Here is a 21,246-nt window from a genome sequence, read left to right on the forward strand (position 1 = left end):
AGCTGCAAACAAAGCAGAAGTCTGTTGTTAGTAGGTAAAACAAACAAAATAGCCATTCTTCAGCCAAGCAGTCACAGAAAGTCACAACACAATAGGGAAAAAAGCTTGAAAGGACACAATCCCTTTAGAGGGCATCAGGCTAGGTTTCAGACTTTCAATGAGAATAATGAGTAATGCTCACAAAACTCCCACTGTGTCAGTGTTGGTGAGTAAGGCTTTGAATATACACTAAAAGGCATTCGGAATAGGATGCAGAGGCTTCACACTGGAATATTGATCAGGGCAGATAAAAGGAAGTAAGATAAGAAAGTGACACTTTTGTTTCAAGTGAGAAGATTGATCAACCTGATTGTAAAAGATTTATAAACAAAGTAGGAACTGATGTCTGAACTGTTTGCAGATGTTATTTAAATGTACATATTCCCATTACACATCGGCCCTGAATTTCCACAGGGGTTTTACTGATATTCTGTAACTTGTAAAACAGTCACTTAACCCATTTCTCCTGCATTACAGTGTTTTCCCTTCAAGTTTAAGGCGGAAGCTCGGGAAATCCCTGTGGACGTACAGGGACATTGCGGTAATTTAACCTCCCAAAACAGGTGGATAAAGTGGGAAGTGAAAATTTCAAAAATTTCAAGCAGGAACCTCATCATGCCCTCCACCCCACCACCACCACCACTATTCCCTTGCCACCAGTAAACCTCCCTAATCCTCAGTTGAGGCTTTCCACACCTGATTGGCAGCCAACCCTGTCAATCAGGCTGGTATTAGGGTGGTGAACCTGGGGGGGAAAATGTTGTATGATCACTTTAAGAGTGATGTCCCTTTAAGAATTCAGTATGCCAATGAGCTAAGTTCCAGGATGTAGTCATGTGACTAGAAGTCATAGTCACTCTGCACAGCAACATCTTGGACAAAGGTTCTGTATATAGTTTGTTTGTACTAGTTTAGCTGTTAAACCTTCTAGAGATCTTCAAGGAATTGGAATCCACGTACCTTGTTTTGTTGCTTAAGATAACACAAAGAAACTCATGACATGTGGCAGCGGTGGCAAAAAGTCAAGATGTAAGCTTGGAGACCATGGGTAAAACAGCAAACAAGTGAAGAAACTTTAAAGCAAGTACTCCTCCCCCAACAAGGCCTCAACCTTGAACCCCAGACCTTCAGACGCAGAGGATGAGGAGAGGCAGAGGACACACAATGCCCTGAAGAGGGAGGGGAGGAATGAGTTGAAGCATTGTCTGCTGGCTGTTTGACATGAGGTGCTGGAACTTTCCAAGAATGACAAGGCCTCAAAAGTGGTCATCCTGAGAAAAGCAACAGAGTATGTCAGCAGGCTGAAGGCAGAGCAACAGAAACTGAGTGCAGCGAGGGAGAAACTTCAGAAAAAACAGCAACAGCTTAGAATGAAGATGGTGCATGACCTACCTGCAGTGACAGACCAACGGGACAACAAGCAACACATTGACAACATGTCTGCAAACCAAAAACAGCCATCCCCAGAAGGTTTACCATAATAAGATTCGGAAGAGTTGTCAAACCACCGAAACAGTATATGTTCTCTTAAGCTCCTGCACTTGTAAATTTCATAATCTCTGTCCCTGTATAAATAATTTTGATATTGTCCAATTTTATGTGTTTTTATTTGTAGCGTTTGAGACTTTGGAAAGAAAGGGGATGTTGTATGATCGCTTTGAATGGTGTCCCTTTCAGAATTCAGTATGCTAGTGAGCGAAGCACCAGGATGTAGTCATGTGACTAGAAGCCATTGTCACTCTGCACAGCAACACTCTGGATAAAGGTTCTGTATATACTTTGCTCTGTATAGTATGTATTAGTTTAGGTGTTCATAAACCTTTTAGAGATTTTCAAGAAACTGGAATCCATGTATCCCATTGTATTGCTTAAGATAACATAAAGAAACTCATGACAGAAAACAAAATCACACATGCCATGGAGTTAAAACTTAAAATTTTACAGCTTCCAGGGAAACACGCATTTCCAGGTTTTCCAACTGCAACTCCTCTGTCCGTACTCTGACACCTCACCCCAGTAAACATTAGGGCCAGTAGCAGTTTTCAGTCCCCTGAGGTGCTACTTTTGGTAAGCTTTAATGTGCCCCCATATGATACCACAAAGTGAGTATCTGATCTGATCTGAACTAGGAAATATACAAGAGAGGCCTTGGTGACTTGCCTCCAATGAGCCCAGGCTTTCAACAAAGAAGCCTTTCTAAATGTCACAACTGGAATAGACTGGCTAGGGCGGCACAGTGGTGCAGTGGTTAGCACTGCAGCCTCACAGCTCCAGTGACCCAGGTTCAATTCTGGGTACTGCCTGTGTGGAGTTTGCAAGTTCTCCCTGTGACCGTGTGGGTTTTTGCTGGGTGCTCCGGTTTCCTCCCACAGCCAAAGACTTGTAGGTTGATAGGTAAATTGGCCATTATAAATTGCCCCTAGTGTAGGTAGGTGTGTGGGGATCTGGTAGGAATATGGGATTAATATAAATGGATGGTTGATGGTCAGCACAGACTCGGTGGGCTGAAGGGCCTGTTTCAGTGCTGTATCTCTAAAATAAAATAACTCACTGAAATTATTTTCTTCTTCTCTTCAAATACAGAGGAGTACTCTTATTTATATATTTATTTGCATTTCAGTCTATATTCCAATAATCAGAAAATAGAGCATTATTGAACCTGCATGTATTTTCTGCCTATTTCGTTTGGCCTATATTTAAGTATGCCAGCCAAGAGCGACGTCTCAATTCATTCCATCTTCGCTGCCTTCGGAGAATACTTGGCATCAGGTGGCAGGACTATATCTCCAACACAGAAGTCCTTGAAGCGGCCAACACCCCCAGCTTATACACACTACTGAGTCAGCGGCGCTTGAGATGGCTTGGCCATGTGAGCCGCATGGAAGATGGCAGGATCCCCAAAGACACATTGTACAGCGAGCTCGCCACTGGTATCAGACCCACCGGCCGTCCATGTCTCCGCTATAAAGACGTCTGCAAACGCGACATGAAATCGTGTGACATTGATCACAAGTCGTGGGAGTCAGTTGCCAGCATTCGCCAGAGCTGGCAGGCAGCCATAAAGACAGGGCTAAATTGTGGCGAGTCGAAGAGACTTAGTAGTTGGCAGGAAAAAAGACAGAGGTGCAAGGGGAGAGCCAACTGTGCAACAGCCCCGACAAACAAATTTCTCTGCAGCACCTGTGGAAGAGCCTGTCACTCCAGAATTGGCCTTTATAGCCACTCCAGGCGCTGCTTCACAAACCACTGACCACCTCCAGGCGCATATCCATTGTCTCTCGAGATAAGGAGGCCCAAAAGAATATTTAAGTATGATTTATACAACTTTCTCAAAAAAAACTCTTTTTGCTGGAGGATACTGAGGGGTCAGACTTCTAATCATAAAGAAGCGGAAGCATTTTAAAAGGCAATTCATTCTCTTTTCATTACGATAGCTCAAACTTAAATAACATGCTTTGACTTGGATAAAAAAGGCCACTGTCACAGAATATGAAAGCAGCTCTGTCGATGATTTAACTTTGGGTAATAATGTCACATAGTGCATTTCGAGGTATTTACAAGGTGCCTTTTGATTTAGCTACAGGAAGTATGGATTCACAGACTTACAGTATTTTTAGGCTGCAACCACTGAATGGTCTCTTACATATGGTTCAAGTCATTCTTTGTAAATGGGCATTTTAAATCTAGCAGTCTTTTTAGGAGCCATTGATAGGCAATTAAACTTCCTTTTATATTACTTTATAAAAAAGGAGATCGTAGACAAACTGAAGTACTAAAAATTATACATAGAAATGCATGATTTGAAAATTATAGCAGCTTTTTTGAAAAAGATAAACTCCCAGTCCAAACTTGGGAAGTTGCCTGAAAGGGAAGGAAAGTCAAGGTAGAGAATTTCTACGTAGCAGCCATCCTGACCTTTGAGCACACAGCACTCGAAGAGCCTGGATTAACTTGCTCCCTTACTCTCAGTTCTATGGCATGATCTGTGAGCGAGATGGGGGAGAATTAGGAAAAGAAATGAGACCATCACACGAATGAAAGCAAGGAATCAAATCCAATGCACTTACTAGCATTTCCTGGCATGAAATGAAGCACGAAAACTGCAGGGAAGCAACCAAATTAAAATGCGCGCACACTGCCAGTTAAAACTGGCACTTGCTGATTTTACTCAGTGCTGGGGAACATTTGAAGCAGCCAAATGTGGTTGGTTGTGGACCTGTTGAGAAAGTGGGGAAAACATATTTTCGATTTAAGTCAATGAAGTTTGTAGGTTTTTTTGGTCTGCACAGAGTTTAATGCTGACCTCTATTTCAAAAATGACACTTAATAATGCTAAGAAATCCACAGTTACTCTCAAAGTCAAATTTTCTTTGAAGGAATTTGTGGCCATTTTTCTAGTTTTAACCTCCCAGATGCTGATATAAAACAATATTATGCCCAAACCTTATTTCATTTTCTTATTAAACAGTGAAAACAGCACTAATATAATTAAATAGATAATCTGCTGTACTGTTATGAATGTGGAATCACTTCCAACTAATTTTTAGTCAATTTGAATGTTCTTTTTAGTAAGTTATGTAAGTTGCATTGCACAGAGGGACAGTTTGATTTACATAAGGTGGGACAATTATGTTATTAATAAACAATGGGAGTGAAACCAGATTATAAATGGATGGATCTGGAGCAGCCATTTCAGGCCTCACTTTCTGGCTGGTTGGATGATATCGAGAAGACATCATTCCCACTTTCCATTTTTCATTGACTTCCAAGTCAAAAGATTGAGTTTCACCAAAAGGGAGTTCTGTACAATGTGCCATATAGTGCCACATGATCTTTTCTGCACTGCACTGATTGTTTCAAATGTCGCAAACTGTTTGAATTTAGATTCCCAAAATGCAGACTGCATCTTAAACAGTTCCAGTTCACAAACACTGAGGAATTTGGTACAAACACATGATTTAGTTTATTTTGTTTCATTAAAACTCTGTACAGCTTCTGTTATTATGGGGATTTTTTTTTCCCTGTGCATACTTTGGTCATTCCTCTGCATTTTGTGATATTGGGCCTATACATACCACATAACTTTCAAATGTGTGGTAAGCTAATGACTGACAATCCCTTCCCCCAAAGTGTGCAATTTTTCAGTATGGAATGAGAATGAATGAAGAGAATCCCAAAGTTAACATTTGATTTAAAATGTTCTTAAAATCTTCCTGCAAACGGTCCTCAGTCAGGCTTTAATCTAGTCAAACATAGACAACCCAGGGAGGGCAATCTTTTTAGGGTTTAATAATTTGGCCCCATACTTTACTGTTTGGTTGGATAGCGAGCTGTGGTATTTAACTTTTCAGGTATTTAATGCTGGATTACAATCAGTCTTAAATCTAAAGGTTTAAGTAATGGGCCTACTTACCCTGTATTTTAAATAATGGTGCACAAACATTGAAAATTTTTCCATAAATTCTTCTTCTTCTTCTTCTTTGGCCTCCTTGTCTCAAGAGACAATGGGTAAGCGCCTGGAGGTGGTCAGTGGTTTGTGGAGCAGCGCCTGGAGTGACTATAAAGGCCAATTCCAGAGAGTGACAGACACTTCCACAGGTGCTACAGATATAATTGGTTGTCGGGGCTGTTACACAGTTGACGCTCCCCTTGCACCTCTGTCTTTTTTCCTGACAACTGCTAAGTCTCTTTGATTCGCCACTCTTTAGCCCTGCCTTTATGGCTGCCTGCCAGCTCTGGCGATCACTGGCAACTGACTCCCATGAATTGTGATCAATGTCACAGGACTTCATGTCGCGTTTGCAGACGTCTTTAAAGCGGAGACTGGACGGCCGGTGGGTCTGGTACCAGTGGCAAGCTCGCTGTACAATGTCTCCTTGGGGATCCTGCCATCTTCCATGCGGCTCACATGGCCAAGCCATCTCAAGTGCTGCTGGCTCAGTAGGGTATATATGCTGGGGATGTTGGCCGCTTCGAGGACTTCGGTGTTGGAGATACCGTCCTGCCACCTGATGCCAAGGATTCTCCAGAGGCAGCGAAGATGGAATGAATTGAGACGTCGCTCTTGGCTGACATATGTTGTCCAGGCCTCGCTGCCATAGAGCAAGGTACTGAGGACACAGGCTTGATACACTCGGACTTTTGTGTTCTGTGTCAGTGCGCCATTTTTCCACACTCTCTTGGCTAGTCTGGGCATAGCAGTGGAAGCCTTTCCCATGCGCTTGTTGATTTCTGCATGGAGAGACAGGTTACTGGTGATAGTTGAGCCTAGGTAGGTGAACTCTTGAACCACTTCCAGAGCGTGGTCGCCGATATTGATGGATGGAGCATTTCTGACGTCCTGTCCCATGATGTTCGTTTTCTTGAGGCTGATGGTAAGGCCAAATTCATTGCAGGCAGCGTCAATCCTGTCAATGAGTCTCTGCAGACACTCTTCAGTGTGAGATGTTAATGCAGCATCATCAGCAAAGAGGAGTTCCCTGATGAGGACTTTCCGTACTTTGGTCTTCGCTCTTAGACGGGCAAGGTTGAACAACCTGCCACCTGATCTTATGTGGAGGAAAATTCCTTCATCTGAAGACTTGAACGCATGTGAGAGCAACAGAGAGAAGAAAATCCCAAACAGTGTGGGTGCGAGAACACAGCCCTGTTTCACACCACTCAGGATAGGAAAGGGGTCTGATGAGGCGCCGCTATGCTAAATTGTGCCTTTCATATTGTCATGGATTGAGGTGATGATACTTAGTAGCTTTGGTGGACATCCAATCTTTTCTAATAGTCTGAAGAGACCACGTCTGCTGACGAAATCAATGAAAGCAACGTAGAGGGGCATCTGTTGTTATCGGCATTTCTCCTGTAGCTGGCGATGGGAGAACAGCATGTCAATGGTGGATCTCTCTGCTCGAAAGCCACACTTTGCCTTAGGGTAGACACGCTCAGCCAGCTTCTGGAGCCTGTTTAAACTGACTCGAGTGAAGACTTTCCCCACTATGCTGAGCAGGGAGATTCCATGGTAATTGTTGCAGTCACCGCGGTCACCGTTGTTCTTATAGAGGGTGATGATATTGGCATCGCGCATGTCCTGTGGTACTGCTCCCTCGTCCCAGCACAGGCAAAGCAGTTTGTAGAGTGCTGAAAGTATAGCAGGCTTGGCACTCTTGATTATTTCAGGGGTAATGCTATCCTTCCCAGGGGCTTTTCCGCTGGCTAGAGAATCAATGGCATCACTGAGTTCCAACTTTGTTGGCTGTGCGTCCAGCTCATCCATGACTGGCAGAGACTGGGCTGCATTGAGGGTCGTCTCAGTGACAACATTTTCCCTGGAGTACAGTTCTAGGTAGTGCTCCATCAAGCAGTCCATTTGCTTGCGTTGGTCATTGATTGTGTCCCCTGATTTAGATTTGAGGGGGGGCGATCTTCTTGATGGTTGGCCCAAAAGCTCTCTTAATGCCATCATACATTCCTCTGATGTTTCCGGTGTCGGAGGCCAGCTGAATATGACTGCAGAGGTGTTGCCAGTAGTCGTTTGCGCAGCGCCTGGCTGTTCTTTGTGCAGCGCTTCTGACTGCTTTATGTGCTACAGATGTTAACTCGCTTGGGACTTTCTTGTAGTTCAGCAGTGCAATGCGCTTAGCGGCTATGACAGGTTCCAGCTCTTCAAAGTGAGATTGAAACCAGTCTGCATTCCGCTTCATACGTTTTCCATAGGTGGTCATTGCAGAGTCATCGATGGTGTCTCTGATGTGGGCCCACTTGGTCGCTGCATCCCCTATAGGAGTGTTTTTCAAGTGAATTTAGGAATTTATGTAACAGCTGTGGATGAGAAATTCTGCTCGTGTTGATGCGCGGGTGGCCCATTTGCTTGGACTGATGCAGCTTCTTTGGTTTGAAGCTAACCTTGCTGCACACCAGGGAGTGGTCAGTGTCGCAGTCTGCACTGTGGAAGCTGCGTGTGATTTGAACGCTTTTTAAAAGGCTCGCCTTGTAACGATGAGGTCCAGCTGGTGCCAACGACGTGATCTTGGGTGTTTCCATGAAACCTGGTGACAGGGTTTAGTGTGAAAGAACGAGTTGGTGATTCAGAGGTTATGATAGGTACACAACTCAAGCAGTCTCTGTCCATTCTCATTCATCCTTCCAATGTCATAGCGCCCAAGGCAGGAGGGCCATGGGTCATGGTCGGCCCCAACCCTGGCATTAAAGTCCCCCAGCAGGAACAGGTGTTCGGTATTGGGGATGCTACTAATGATATTATGGAGTTCCTCATAGAACTAGTCTTTAGCTTCAGGTGGGGAGCTGAGTGTTGGAACATAGATGCTGAGTAGGTGTACTGGACCAGAGGCGATGAACAGTCGGATGGACAGTATGCGTTCCAAGCCATTTGAGGGTGGCTCTATCATGCTGAGCAAAGAGTTTCTGATGGCGAAGCCCACTCCATGCTGTCTTGGTTCTTCAGGATCCCTGCCCTGCCGGAAGAAGGTGTAGTCTTGCTCTCTTAGAGATCCACTCGCAGGGAGGCGTGTCTCCTGAAGTGCTGCAATGTCCACATTGAGTCTACTGAGCTCGTTGTTAATGATGGCGGTCTTCCGAGAATCATTGATACATCATTCCATTTAACATACTTCCTCAAAACTGCTTCCCATTCAGTTGTTTTGTGTTATTCATGGGGAGAGATTTACCTGTGGGTGATGGCTGTACTGCTTTTTTGGACAGAGACCTTGGTTTATTGCAATTAGTGAGGAGGTCTTGTTCCTGCTCACTGAGTTAGGAAAACAGAAAGCACACCTCTGGATTATCCAAATAATGTCCTGAAGGAATTTTACCAAAAGTAGCATTTGAATGCAATGCAGAATTCCCATTCTTTTAAATTTACATTCCTGCACAGATTGGGGAACCAACAGATTCAACTTTATTATTAATAATTATAACAAATATTCCTATAAGAAAAATCTTTATTGTCCTTCCTGTTAATATTTATATTGTGCTCAATACCTGGAAATGGTGAATTTAACTTTCAGAATGTTTGTATGATGTGCATATAGAGAATAAATAAAATACAATGAAATGGTCACGAGGGACTGAATTCAAAAGATTAGTAGCTGGGGGTGGTCTCCCACATAAAGAAAGTTAAAATCGGTGTCAGCTTGGATTTGAGGATGTTCAGTGCTCACAACTGAGAGTTATTCCAGCCAGCCTGACTATTTGGTTTAAGTTGCCAGTTTCTCTGTATCCTTGATGAGCAGTTTGATGGTGGTATTTTAACCGATGAAGGGATGGAACTGAGTAGGTAGAAATAAATTGTTTCTAGAAGTAAAGGGGTCTAGAATAAAGAGACATCAATATAAGATGAAATCTAAGAGATTTAGCACAAAAGAGCAAAATAAACCATTTTACACAGAGGGTTATGAGGCTGTGGGATACACTATCAGCGTTAATGATTGAAGCAGAGACCATATCAACATTTAAGAATAGGTTACAAATGTGGTAAAGGAAGTGGAGGTTAAATTAATATGGGAACAAGGTGAGAACAGAGAATTAGGGCTATTGTTATAGAATCATAGAGTTATACAGCACAGAAACAGGCCCTTCAGCCCATCGTGTCTGTGCCAGCTATCAAGCACCTAACTATTCTAATCCCATTTTCCAGCACTTGGCCCGTAGCCTTGTATGCTATGGCATTTCAAGTGCTCATCTAAATACTTATTAAATGTTGTGAGGGTTCCTACCTCTACCACCTCTTCAGGCAGTGCGTTCCAGATTTCAACCACCCTCTGAGTGAAAAAAAATTTCCTCAGATCCCCTCTAAACCTCCTGCCCCTTACCTTAAATCTATGCCCCCTGGTTATTGACCCCTCCGCTATGGGAAAAAGTTTCTTCCTATCTAACCTATTAATGCCCCTCATAATTTTGTGTATCTCAATCATGTCCCCCCTCAGCCTTCTCTGCTCTAAGGAAAACAACCCTAGCCTTTTCAGTCTCTTTTCATAACTGAAATACTTCAGCCCAGGCAACATCATGGTGAATCTCCTCTGCACCCTCTCCAGTGCAATCACATCCTTCCTATAGTGTGGTGCCCAGAACTGTACGCAGTACTCCAGCTGTGGCCTAACTAGCGTTTTATACAGCTCCATCATAACCTCCCTGCTCTTATATTCTGTGCTTCGGTTATTAAAGGCAAGTATCCCATATGCCTTCCTAACCACCTTATCTACCTGTACTGCTGCCTTCAGTGATCTATGGACAAGTACACCAAGGTCCCTCTGACCCTCTGTACTTCCTAGGGTCCTACCATCCATTGTATATTCCCTGCATTGTTAGTCCTCCCAAAATGCATCACCTCACACTTCTCAGGATGAAATTCCATTTGCCACTGCTCCGCCCATCTTACCAGCCCAACTATATCGTCCTGTAATCTGAGACTTTCCTCCTCACTATTTACGAAACCACCAATTTTCGTGTCATCTGCGAACTTACTGATCATACCTCCTATATTCATGTCTAAATCATTAACGTACACTACAAACAGCAAGGGTCCCAGCACCGATCCCTGTGGTACACCACTGGTCACAGGCTTCCACTCGCAAAACCAACCCTCGACCATCACCCTCTGCCTCCTGCCACTAAGCTAATTTTGGATCCAATTTGCCAAATTGCCCTGGATCCCAAGGGCTCTTAGCTTCTTAACCAATCTCCCATGCGGGATCTTATCAAAAGCCTAACTGAAGTCCATGTAAACTACATCAACTGCTTTATACCCTCATCTACACATCTAGTCATCGCCTCGAAAAATTCATTCAAGTTAGTTAGACACAATCTCCCCCTGTCAAAGCCATACTGACTATCCCTGATTAATCCCTGCCTCTCCAAGTGGATATTAATGCTGTCCCTCAGAATTTTTCCCAGTAGTTTCCCTACCACTGATGTTAGACTCACCGGCCTGTAATTACCTGGTTTATCCTTGCTACCCTTCTTGAATAATAGTACCACATTTGCTGTCCTTCAATCCTCTGGTACCTCTCCTGTGGTCAGAGACGATTTGAAAACTTTTCAGAGCCCCTGCTATCTCCTCCCTTGCCTCATGTAACAGCTTGGGATACATGTCATCTGGGCCTGGGGATTTATCCACTTTTAAGCTCCCTAAAACAGCTAATACCTCCTCCCTTTCAATACTAATATGTTCAAATATAACACAATCCCTCTCCCTGATCTCTACACCTACATCGTCCTTCTCCATCGTAAACACAGATGAAAAGTAATCATTTAAAACCTCACCAATGTCCTCCGGCTCCACACACAGATTGCCACTTTGGTCCCTAATGGGCCTTACTCTTTCCCTGGTTAGCCTCTTGCCCTTAATATGCTTATAAAATGTCTTGGGATTTTCCTTTATCTTTCCCACCGGTGTTTTTTCATGTCCCCTCTTCGCTTTGTGCCTGATAAACGCTGAAGGCCTTTTTCCATGCTGCAGTTTCTATGTGACTCAGTGTAACAGTAGAATATCTGTTTAACCTTCTCATGTTTTATATTTAGAAGTAAATGTGAAGGACAGGTACATAAATCTCTTGAAATTAAACAAAACTATGTAATCCTTTTGTTTTTGTCTGTTGTGGTATTGCTTTAAGGGGCGTATCTGAAACAGCTGTCCAGATAGCGCGCGGTCCAGGAGACAGCCGAGCTTATGTTTTCTTTTGTGCCAAAATCACCTTTTGTGGGCGGGGCCTCAAGAAAGCACGTGAACCTGGAACTGGCACAATGCTCGCGTTGCCTTTCTCTTTACTGCTCCACTAGACTGTGGCAGCCTGTGGAATTGCAGGCAGTGATTTTTTCTCTCTTAACAGTTGGGAAGTTTTTTTTTAACTGTTGCAGTGAGTTTTTATTTCGTAGCAAGGCAGTTATTTTTGGCTACAAAGAAAGCTCATACTGCCAGTTAGTGGGCTAGACACTGACCTCAGAACTTAACCCCTTAAGGGCTGTGCAAGTTTAAATCTTTATTTCTGCCACTGATACTGTTGAAGACAAAATGATGACAAAGTTTCCATCCCTAAACTGAAAGGTGGCAGACCACCTCACTGAATTTAAATTATTCAGAAGAGAATGGAGCTGTATTTTCTTGACTTGGCTGTTGCTGTGCCAGATAGACAAGCAATTAAAGTTAAGATTGCCATTGGGAATGAGGGCTAAATACGTCAAGTCTTTCGGAAGATGACTTAAAAGACCCAAGTAAAATATGGTCCACATTGGAAGGCCAGTAAAAAGTCAAACTCAACTTCCGAATACACCGTCTCGAGTTTATGTCATTCTGGCAGCAGCCAAAGGAGACAATGGACCAATTCATGAGCCACTGTAAGAGGTGTGCAAACAAAGTGGTGTGTTTGCAATTTTTCTGAGGCTGAGCTAGCCGACAGGATTACCAAGCGTGTGATAGCTTCCACCTGCACTGAAGCATTCCAAAAAGACCTCCTTGGCCAATCCAGAGGCTACAGTTTAGACACCCTGCTTAAAAGGGGTCATAAATTCGAAGCCATCCTTATGGGCTGACAGAGCCTACAAGCCCTATGCACTTCATACCAAACACTGTGCACTTCATCTGCTATTGGCACCTTTGCCAGCACAACAAACCTGGCAAGTCATATAGGCAGTATGGCTTCGTATATTCACCAAGAAATTGTCCGGCCTTCAATGATATTTGCAAAGCACATGGCAACACTCGGCAGTGGAAGTGCCAATGCAAGAAACTCAAGTCACAACAAGACAAGCAACAGTTGGATGCACATCCTGTCAGACAGTTCAAATTTCAGTGGTGAAATATACATGAGATGACCAGTCAGACTGAAAGGTTGGAAAGGGAGCATGACCAAGGCACTGATACACAATGTGAGCAGGCGTTTCGTACTGTCAATCTCATGAAGCATATCGATACGGTGACACCTTCGGAAGCTTTTGCTACCATCCAGATTATTTACCCACAAAAGCCTGGCAAACAGGTACTCTGGATCAAGATTGACACAGGTGTGAGCGTCAATATTCTACTACTCCATATCATCAAGAATATGTACCCACAGCAATGGCAAACTCTGCCTTCACCAACCAGCGCCAAGCTCACGGCGCACAATGGTTCAGTGATTCCATCTTTGGGATCCATTACATTCAAGTGTAGATATAACAGCTCACCCTGGTCACCTCAAATTTTTGCATCATGGATACTACAGGTCCAACAATTGCAGGCCTACTGGCATGTGGAGATCTAACGTTGGTGAAAACCCACAGCATCGACACAAATGCTAAGCTTGCAGACTACAAGGACAATGGCAGGCAATCTGTGATAAGCAACAGCAAGCACTGCAGGAGCTGAGCTACAAACTCAAAGTCGAGGCTATCAAAGCATTGCAGGAACCAACTGGAGACTGATCTGAAGATTGAGAAGGAGAGGACACGTGCACTACAGAATGACCTTCAGAGGGAGAGGGACACCATCTCAGCAAATCAGCATCCTGAAAAAGGAATTCTTCTAATTGCAAGAAGACATCGCACAAAAGGTACAAGTATGAAAGTCCAACAGCATGACACAGTGTACGGACCACTGTCAAATTCGAGAAGTTCCAGACCAAGTAGCACAGAGCAATTCCATTGCCAACAGTACACCTTCAAAGACATGACCCAAACCCAACATTCCCACTGATAGTCACAACTGTGAGACAGTACAACGACCACAAACTAAACTTACAGCGACCAGGTCGGGGCATATCATTAGACCTCCAAAAGGCTTAAGACTTGTAAATTTCTTGCTGTATATTTTGAACATTTAATACCTTTTTCACTCACTGTATTGTAAATTGTTCCAATTATTTTATGACACATTTTTAATTTAGGAAAATAGGGGGATGTTGAGGGGTGTATCTGAAACAGCTGTCCATCACCAGACAGGATGTCATGTACAAATCCGTGTGATCTCTGTGCAGTTGTTGAAAGCAGCTACAGAGACAAGATGCGTTACGCTACCTTTCCAGTATTGCTGCATATAAGTTAGTATCTTTAGAACATTAGAACATTAGAACATTACAGCGCAGTACAGGCCCTTCGGCCCTCGATGTTGTGCCGACCATCTGACCTACACTATTCCATTTTCATCCATATGTCTATCCAATGACCACTTAAATGCCCTTAAAGTTGGCGAGTCTACTACTGTTGCAGGCAGGGCGTTCCACGCCCCTACTACTCTCTGCGTAAAGAAACTACCTCTGACATCTGTCCTATATCTTTCACCCCTCAACTTAAAGCTATGTCCCCTCGTGTTTGCCATCATCATCCGAGGAAAAAGACTCTCACTATCCACCCTATCTAACCCTCTGATTATCTTGTATGTCTCTATTAGAACATTAGAACATCTTCAATAAAAGAACTCACCTTTTTAGATTCGCCGATTTTGTCCAGGTGTGATGGGTTTGTTTGCATCAGGAAAGAGGAAATGCAAAGTTATTTACAAATGTAGATTAAAGTGGGCATGTCTTGTGGATAACAGAGAGCTATGGCAGTTCTTCCACCAGTGTGAGAGTTCAAGCATGAGCCGGAACTGAGAGTAAACTATTAAGATGGTTTTTTCACATGAGTGAGAGACTACCTGAATCATAATGTCATTACACGAATGGTGAAACTTCTAAAGTGTTAAATGAAATGTCACTTTGGTGGAATATCATTTACTTTATCAGTCATCCCATGGAGGCTTCACCGTGTTTATGGAACACAGGCTGGTTACACACTGCAGCATATGCTGAATGGAATAATATTGAACAATATAGAAATGGAAGTGAATTAATATCATTCAAACAATGATGTGTAACTGTAACTTGTTCAGATAGTTTCAGCAGGGGAGATTTTCAACTGCCAACCAGCCCCTCCTCACCTCACAAACGGGCAGCCAGCATTTGAAAACTGGGGAGACTCTAGACACCCAGGGCTCTATTTTACAAGCTCATATTGTGTAGGCACCAATGCCATTTTTAAAGGGCTTCAAGGCCTTACATGTAATTTGAATTTTTAAAGGAATAGAGAAGTAGACTTTAGTTGAAAAAACATGAATACAAGTTTCAAGACCCTCTCCCACCCCCCCCCCACCCACCCCCCCAGTGACCAAACAATTCATTTCTTGCCCTCTTCCCCACACCCAAAATATTTACGTTTCGCACCTGACCTTCCATCCCCCAAGGGTTACAAACTTTAATATTTACCCTTCCCACCACCTCCTAGACCAATTTGACCCCGCTCCCCCCTTCCCACACTGAGGACCTTACCTGCTCCCCCCTTCCGACCAGTGTTCCACCTTACATCACTGGTCGGAGATCCGATGGCGCGGGACTGCTGGCCACTGACTGCAATATCGGAGCGGGATGGCCGGCGGCACCAGGTAATTCATTAATTCATTCATTTACATTTATTAACATATTTAAATGGGGGTCCCGTCACCGCGCGGCGGGGGGGGCAGCCACGAGGCCTCGGCCGCCGGCAGCAATATGGGGCTGGGTCTTCCCGACGTCGAGGCCCATGGTGGGCCTCTCCTGGAGGCATTTTCCGCCATGACCCCCAATGTCAGGGGTTGGTAAAATTCAGCCCCCAAACTATTGCAATTTTCAGGCAGGCTCGTTAATGAGCTTAAAGCTGCTTAAATATGCAAATGATATCACACACCAGTTGTAGGAACCTCTTTGCAATTTTCAGTTACAAATAGGCAAAGCTCTGTCCATTTTTACCAAGCAGTGAGTGGCATGACCCGCAGGTGGCAACTCAAAAAAGGCTCAGAATTGTTTTTGGGAGACCTTTTGTGGGGTCAGGACAAGAAAGAACTGCTCCTCCTGGCTCCATGCATTGCTACAGCCTGATGCCAGCCCCTACACAACTGCCTCTGGGATAAGTGCCCACATCACCCCACCCACCCTCCTCAAGTCTGACCTGCTGGTTGACCCAGCATGGGAGCCAACCAATTTTCTGCCCTCCCACAGCCAACCAACTCTGGCAAGGTACCCATTTAGCACCTGCAGTTCACTAGCAGTAGCCAACTATGACCCAATCCTGAAAATGTTTCTGGCCTCCCATCACCAGCTTTAGGTGTCTGGTTGGCAGTGCAAGCAGGCAGGTGGGTGAGTAATGCAAGCAGGCGGGCAGATGAGCAGGCAGGTAGCGTGGGCAGTGTGAACAGGCAGGTAGCGTGGACAGTGCGAACAGGCAGGTAGCGTGGACAGTGCGAACAGGCAGGTAGTTTGGTCATTCCACCGCCTTTAAATCAATTTCAGGATGAAGTCGAATGTCACCCCCAGTGTATCAGTGAATGTGTTAAAGTAGCTGTGATTTCTATCAGATCATGCAGAGTAATTATATTCAAATGGCAAAGAATCTACATTGGACATTAAATTGAGCGAGTACGTCTGGACAATGTTGCAAATATAGGGCTGGATTTTATAAGCTTGCTGCCGATCTGAAAAATGGTGGCTCATCTGTGCAGGCCTACACACCAAAGAGCCGCCGTGATCTCAAGGGCGGCAGCTCATTTAAGTAGCCGGGGCGAGTTGCCCCGCCACCCCCCCCCCCCCCCACTCCGATCACGTGGAGGCGTAAGCTGTCTGTCCACGGCAGTGGCGTCAGCTGCCTGTGTGCAGGCGCTGACGCTATTTTTAAGGGTCTGTCAGCCCTACTGGCTTATTTAAATATTGAAAGATCAATTGAATTAAATTAAATGAATACATTTATTTTGCCCCTCTCCCACCCCCAGAACAATTAAATTAATTATTTACCCTTCCCCACCCCCCGAAAACACTTACCTTTACCTTCTCCCCCCAAACTGCTCAAAGTTTAAACTACAACCCTTCCCACCATCCCCTACACCTATGATGTTACATGACGTTACTCCCACCGCTCCCCGCACTGATAAACCTACCTCCTCCCCCCTCCCCAGCCAGTGTTACGCCTCGTTTCCTTGGACAGGGACCTGAAGGCGCGGGAGTGCCAGCCACTGAGCAGAAGGTCGCGGCGGGCCATTAAGAGGCACGGAAAGTATATTTAAATTAATTAATTTAGTTGCTTTGTGGTCCTGTCACCCAGCGGCGGGGAGACCACCACGGTGCCTCTTCAGGCTCCCCCCCCTCCCCACCCGCCACGGATCTTGATGTCGAGGGCTCCTTAAAATCCAGCCCATACTTGCTGCACTGTGGTTGAAACCTATTTGTACACAGTGTGATTGCTGTGATAATTTTAGGATCTAGCGTGTTCATTTTGTGAGGATTATTTTAAACCTAGTGCACACTTGCCTATTTCACTGGTGTATCATTTTGCCAAATTAAACTGTACTGGCAAATTATTTTGGCTGTTATTGATTTCCATCTAATACTCACACATTTTAACAGTAAGGCCTTGCTAGAAATATTAAATATGTAATGAGTGCAGATTTCAAATTCTGATGTCTTTCATCTGTTCAGTCTGCAGATCTTTTCATGTCGCTGGTGTTTGATCTCCGGAGCCTTTCCATCAGTGCCCTGCGAGACCTGTGGCAGCGAGCGTTGTTCAAATGCAGAGACAACTGGTAAGAGTCACGGGCTTCTGACAAGGGCCTGTACCTGAAATGTTAACCGATATTTTCTTTTTGCTTTGATGTGGTTCTGTACAAAGAGGTGAGAATCTGAGTACCTTTGGGAGCTTTGAACATACTGTATTATTGCAGCAAGAAAGAGGAATATGTGAGGGTTCTAACAATGCTAGTGTCATGATCGCTGAGATTTAGCAGCCACCCATTGCTACCTGGTGATATAAACCTGGACACATTAGAGCAGTCCTATCATTGCCGCGTCCATTTCACGAGGCAGATTGTCACCGAGCATCTTCTTGCCACTGATCCGAAAACAACATCTGGATTGGAGACACCTCTTCCCATAGAAGTGTAAGGTACCACAGCATGAGCTTCGATGTCACCACATCCTTGCAAGCGAGTCCAGGAGACACCTTCCACATCTCATACTGGGCAGTGTACTTAACTATCAAAGAAGTAACACAGGTAGGTTTGGAGCAAGCCATAGCTTCATCACCTAGGAAGCATTAGGTAGACAGGACAAGCACCATTCACTGTAAAGAAAAGCTCCCTTGAATGTAGAAAAGACCTTTGCACAGGACTCTTCATATTATTCCCATGGTCGTCATGAAGTAAAAGGCTTTGAACTTAATTTTCTGACCACAGAAACATCAGAGGCAGTACACAGTGCCCACATTATTTGAAGGAGAAAAAAAGACTTGGCTGGATGGCTGTTTGGAGAACCAGGCTATCCATTGAATCATGGCTGGGGATCCCATTCAGAGACCCCAGGTAGCAAAGGAGGGCCTCAGCTAGAAACCTGAACATCTGTTTGCAGTTCCACATCTGCTGCCTCTATTTCCAAGGAAAGTGTGCCATGCACTTGGGGCATAATGGAAGAGTGTGTGCAAAAGTGCTTAAAATGGTAGCTACCAGAGGATTATTAAGCTTTTCATTTAGGTCTGTGCCATGCTTACTGGATCTCCGTAGGAATGTGCTCGAAAGTGAGGAGTTCACTGACCTTCATTTTGCTTCTGAGAACAGGTTAGAGGGAGATGAATGATGGCTTTGACTCAGATACAGACCTTCCTTTGTGCATCAGGACAGTTGGCTATAGCCGTAAGTAGGGCCGCCCTCATTGTATATTCCTCGCGGAGAAGAACCTGCAAACTTTCAGTATTAAAGGGAAATAGTGTCTGCCACATGTCTTCATTGCAAAGAGATTTGTGTATAGAAGTAAAATGTCTTGCTGCAATTGCATAGAACCTTGGTGAGAGCACACCTGGAATATTGTGTACAGTTTTGGTCTCATCTAAGGAAGGCTACACTTGCCATAGAGGGAGTGCAACGGAGGTTCACCAGACTAATCCCTGGGCTGGTGGGATTGTCTTATGAAGAGAGATTGAGGAAACTGGGCATGTATTCTCCAGAGTTTTGAAGAATGAGAGGTGATGTCATTGAAACTTACAAAATTCCTACAGGGTGTGACAGGGTGGATGTGGATAGGATGTTTCCTCTGCCTGGTGAGTCCAGAACAAAGGGACATAGTCTCAGAATAAGGGGCAGGCCATTTAAGACTGAGATGAAGAGGAATTTCTTCACTAAGAGGGTGATGAATCTTTGGAATTCTCTACCCCAGAGGGCTGTAGAAGCTCAATCATTGAGCATGTTCAAGACGGAAATCAATAGATGTCTGGATACTAATGGCATCAGGGGATATGGACATAGTGCGGGAAAGTGGCATTGAGGTAGATGATCAGCCATGATCTAATTGAATAGTGGAACAGGCTCGATGAGCTGAATGGCCTACTCCTGTTCCTATGTTCTTCACTGTAGCTCCAACTTTTCTGTCCCCACTATAACTTCAACTTTTATGGTTAGCCATGGCCCTTTAAGAGGTTCACCTAATTCCCAGGCTGATTTGCTGCAAATCAAACACCCATGTTCAAAATAGGAGGTGGGTTATATCGGAAATGTATGCGCAGTCCGCCTTTTGTGCTATGGACAAGGGTGTGCCCAAGATTTGAAGATCATTTTGCTGGGATCAAAAAATTGGGCCTCTAATATCTTTCATCACGTTATGGAATACCTTTATAAATAAACCACATACAGAATTAATCATGTTTTACTTTGTGGTCTGACTGGCAGTGCATATGAGGAAACTGCACTCCCAGCCTGTGACTTTTAATGGATTTTAATAGATGAAACATCATGGTTGGAGTGAACTATTTCTGGACTACACTGGGACAACTGAGGTAAACCATCTCCCCTAATGTTCTTTTCAGAGTATTCTGCTCTTTCTGGAAACTAGACTGGAATTGCAATTTAAATAGCTTTTAAATTATTAAAATGAAATGATCAAAGAAATTTAAACAGCGCAATCTTGAACATTTGCAGCTTCAAGCTCTCAGCACAAAGATAAGTCCCTGCAACTGACAAAATAACTTTTTTAAAAAGTGTTTACTTACAATTGATTCCAAAATTTTCCCCCATTCAACACAAGCTGACTCACATCAGCCTGTTCAACTTGACTTATCTGGGGCTTATTTGAAGTTCAGTTTTTAGTTATATGCACAAGATTTCTGTAATTTAGATTTCTGTATTTTAGATAGCTGTTCTGCTACCAATGAGAAATTCTGCCAGCAACAATACATAGATCTTGGTGTGGGGACTTCCATGTTTAGGCATTGGAAAGGCAAAAAAAATTTAAGCTTCATTGGCTGTGTGTCTTGGCAATCAGTTTAAAGTTTTTGAGATTATTATATTTCTTTTGGGAGCTTACAGTTGTACATCTGGAGATCTGTATTATAGTCACGTTCACATCGAAGTAATGTAGCCACATTTAAAATCTGGAAATAGTCATTGCAAGTAATGAGGAATCTTGGGGCTGGGCAAACCAAATTGCTGAAATGAGGATCTTGTACACCTCTCTGTCTGTTCCAAAAATGGGTGGGAAACGCAGATGACACTTCAAATGTATATGAGTAAGCATTGCTAGATCTAAAACTAAATGCAAACATGGTTGAGATTAGCAGCAACAGAAAGAAACAGTTTGTTTATAATAAAAATATGAACTATTAATCAAATCACTCTCTGCTTTATCTTATTCCAGTTCTCACCACAATAAGATAGATTTAGTGAAGCTGCACTCCGGGCATGATGCCTCACTTAGTGGGAATGCAGATCAGAGGATTGAACTGGACACTCTAACCAGCTGATTCACAACATTTCTGCTTTTCTAGTAATCACAAATGGGAGTGCCCTGAAGCAGTGTAGGTAGGTGGTGGGGATGTGAGAGGGAAAAAATGGGATTAATGTAGGATTAGTATAAATGGGTGGTTGATGGTCAGTGTGGACTCGTTGGGCCGAAGGGCCTGTTTCAGTGCTGTATCTCTCTATGACTTTAAAAGGCTTGCAAAGAAGAATTAAGAAATATGTAAACCTCCACAGCCTGTACAATTGGTTACAGATCAACAGTTAACTATTGGTGTTCATTTTTTAATATGAGTGCCAGATATTATAATCTAACAATTGATATTTGTCCAATTTTTTGCTTTGTTTGGCTGAGCCAACAGCAGCTAGTCAAGTTTTCAGCTAAAGCCAATGCTGAGCAAATTGAGCGAGCCAGTTATCAAGTGGATGGTCCAACAGCACAACCA

General features: G+C 43.8%; 1 protein-coding gene across 3 annotated transcripts in view; it reads left to right on the forward strand.

Annotated features, from left to right (window-relative positions):
- LOC137383224 (uncharacterized) overlaps nucleotides 1-21,246 on the forward strand; it is a 472,338-nt gene that overhangs the window by 52,997 nt on the left and 398,095 nt on the right. For all 3 annotated transcript variants that reach the window (XM_068055726.1, XM_068055727.1, XM_068055728.1), the window contains exon 9: nucleotides 17,502-17,605. In XM_068055726.1, the coding sequence (XP_067911827.1) occupies nucleotides 17,502-17,605 (104 nt within the window). The remainder of the gene's footprint in view (nucleotides 1-17,501; nucleotides 17,606-21,246) is intronic.

The sequence above is a fragment of the Heterodontus francisci genome, chromosome 24 (assembly GCF_036365525.1).
Source record: "Heterodontus francisci isolate sHetFra1 chromosome 24, sHetFra1.hap1, whole genome shotgun sequence".
Classification (NCBI taxonomy): Eukaryota; Metazoa; Chordata; class Chondrichthyes; order Heterodontiformes; family Heterodontidae; genus Heterodontus; species Heterodontus francisci.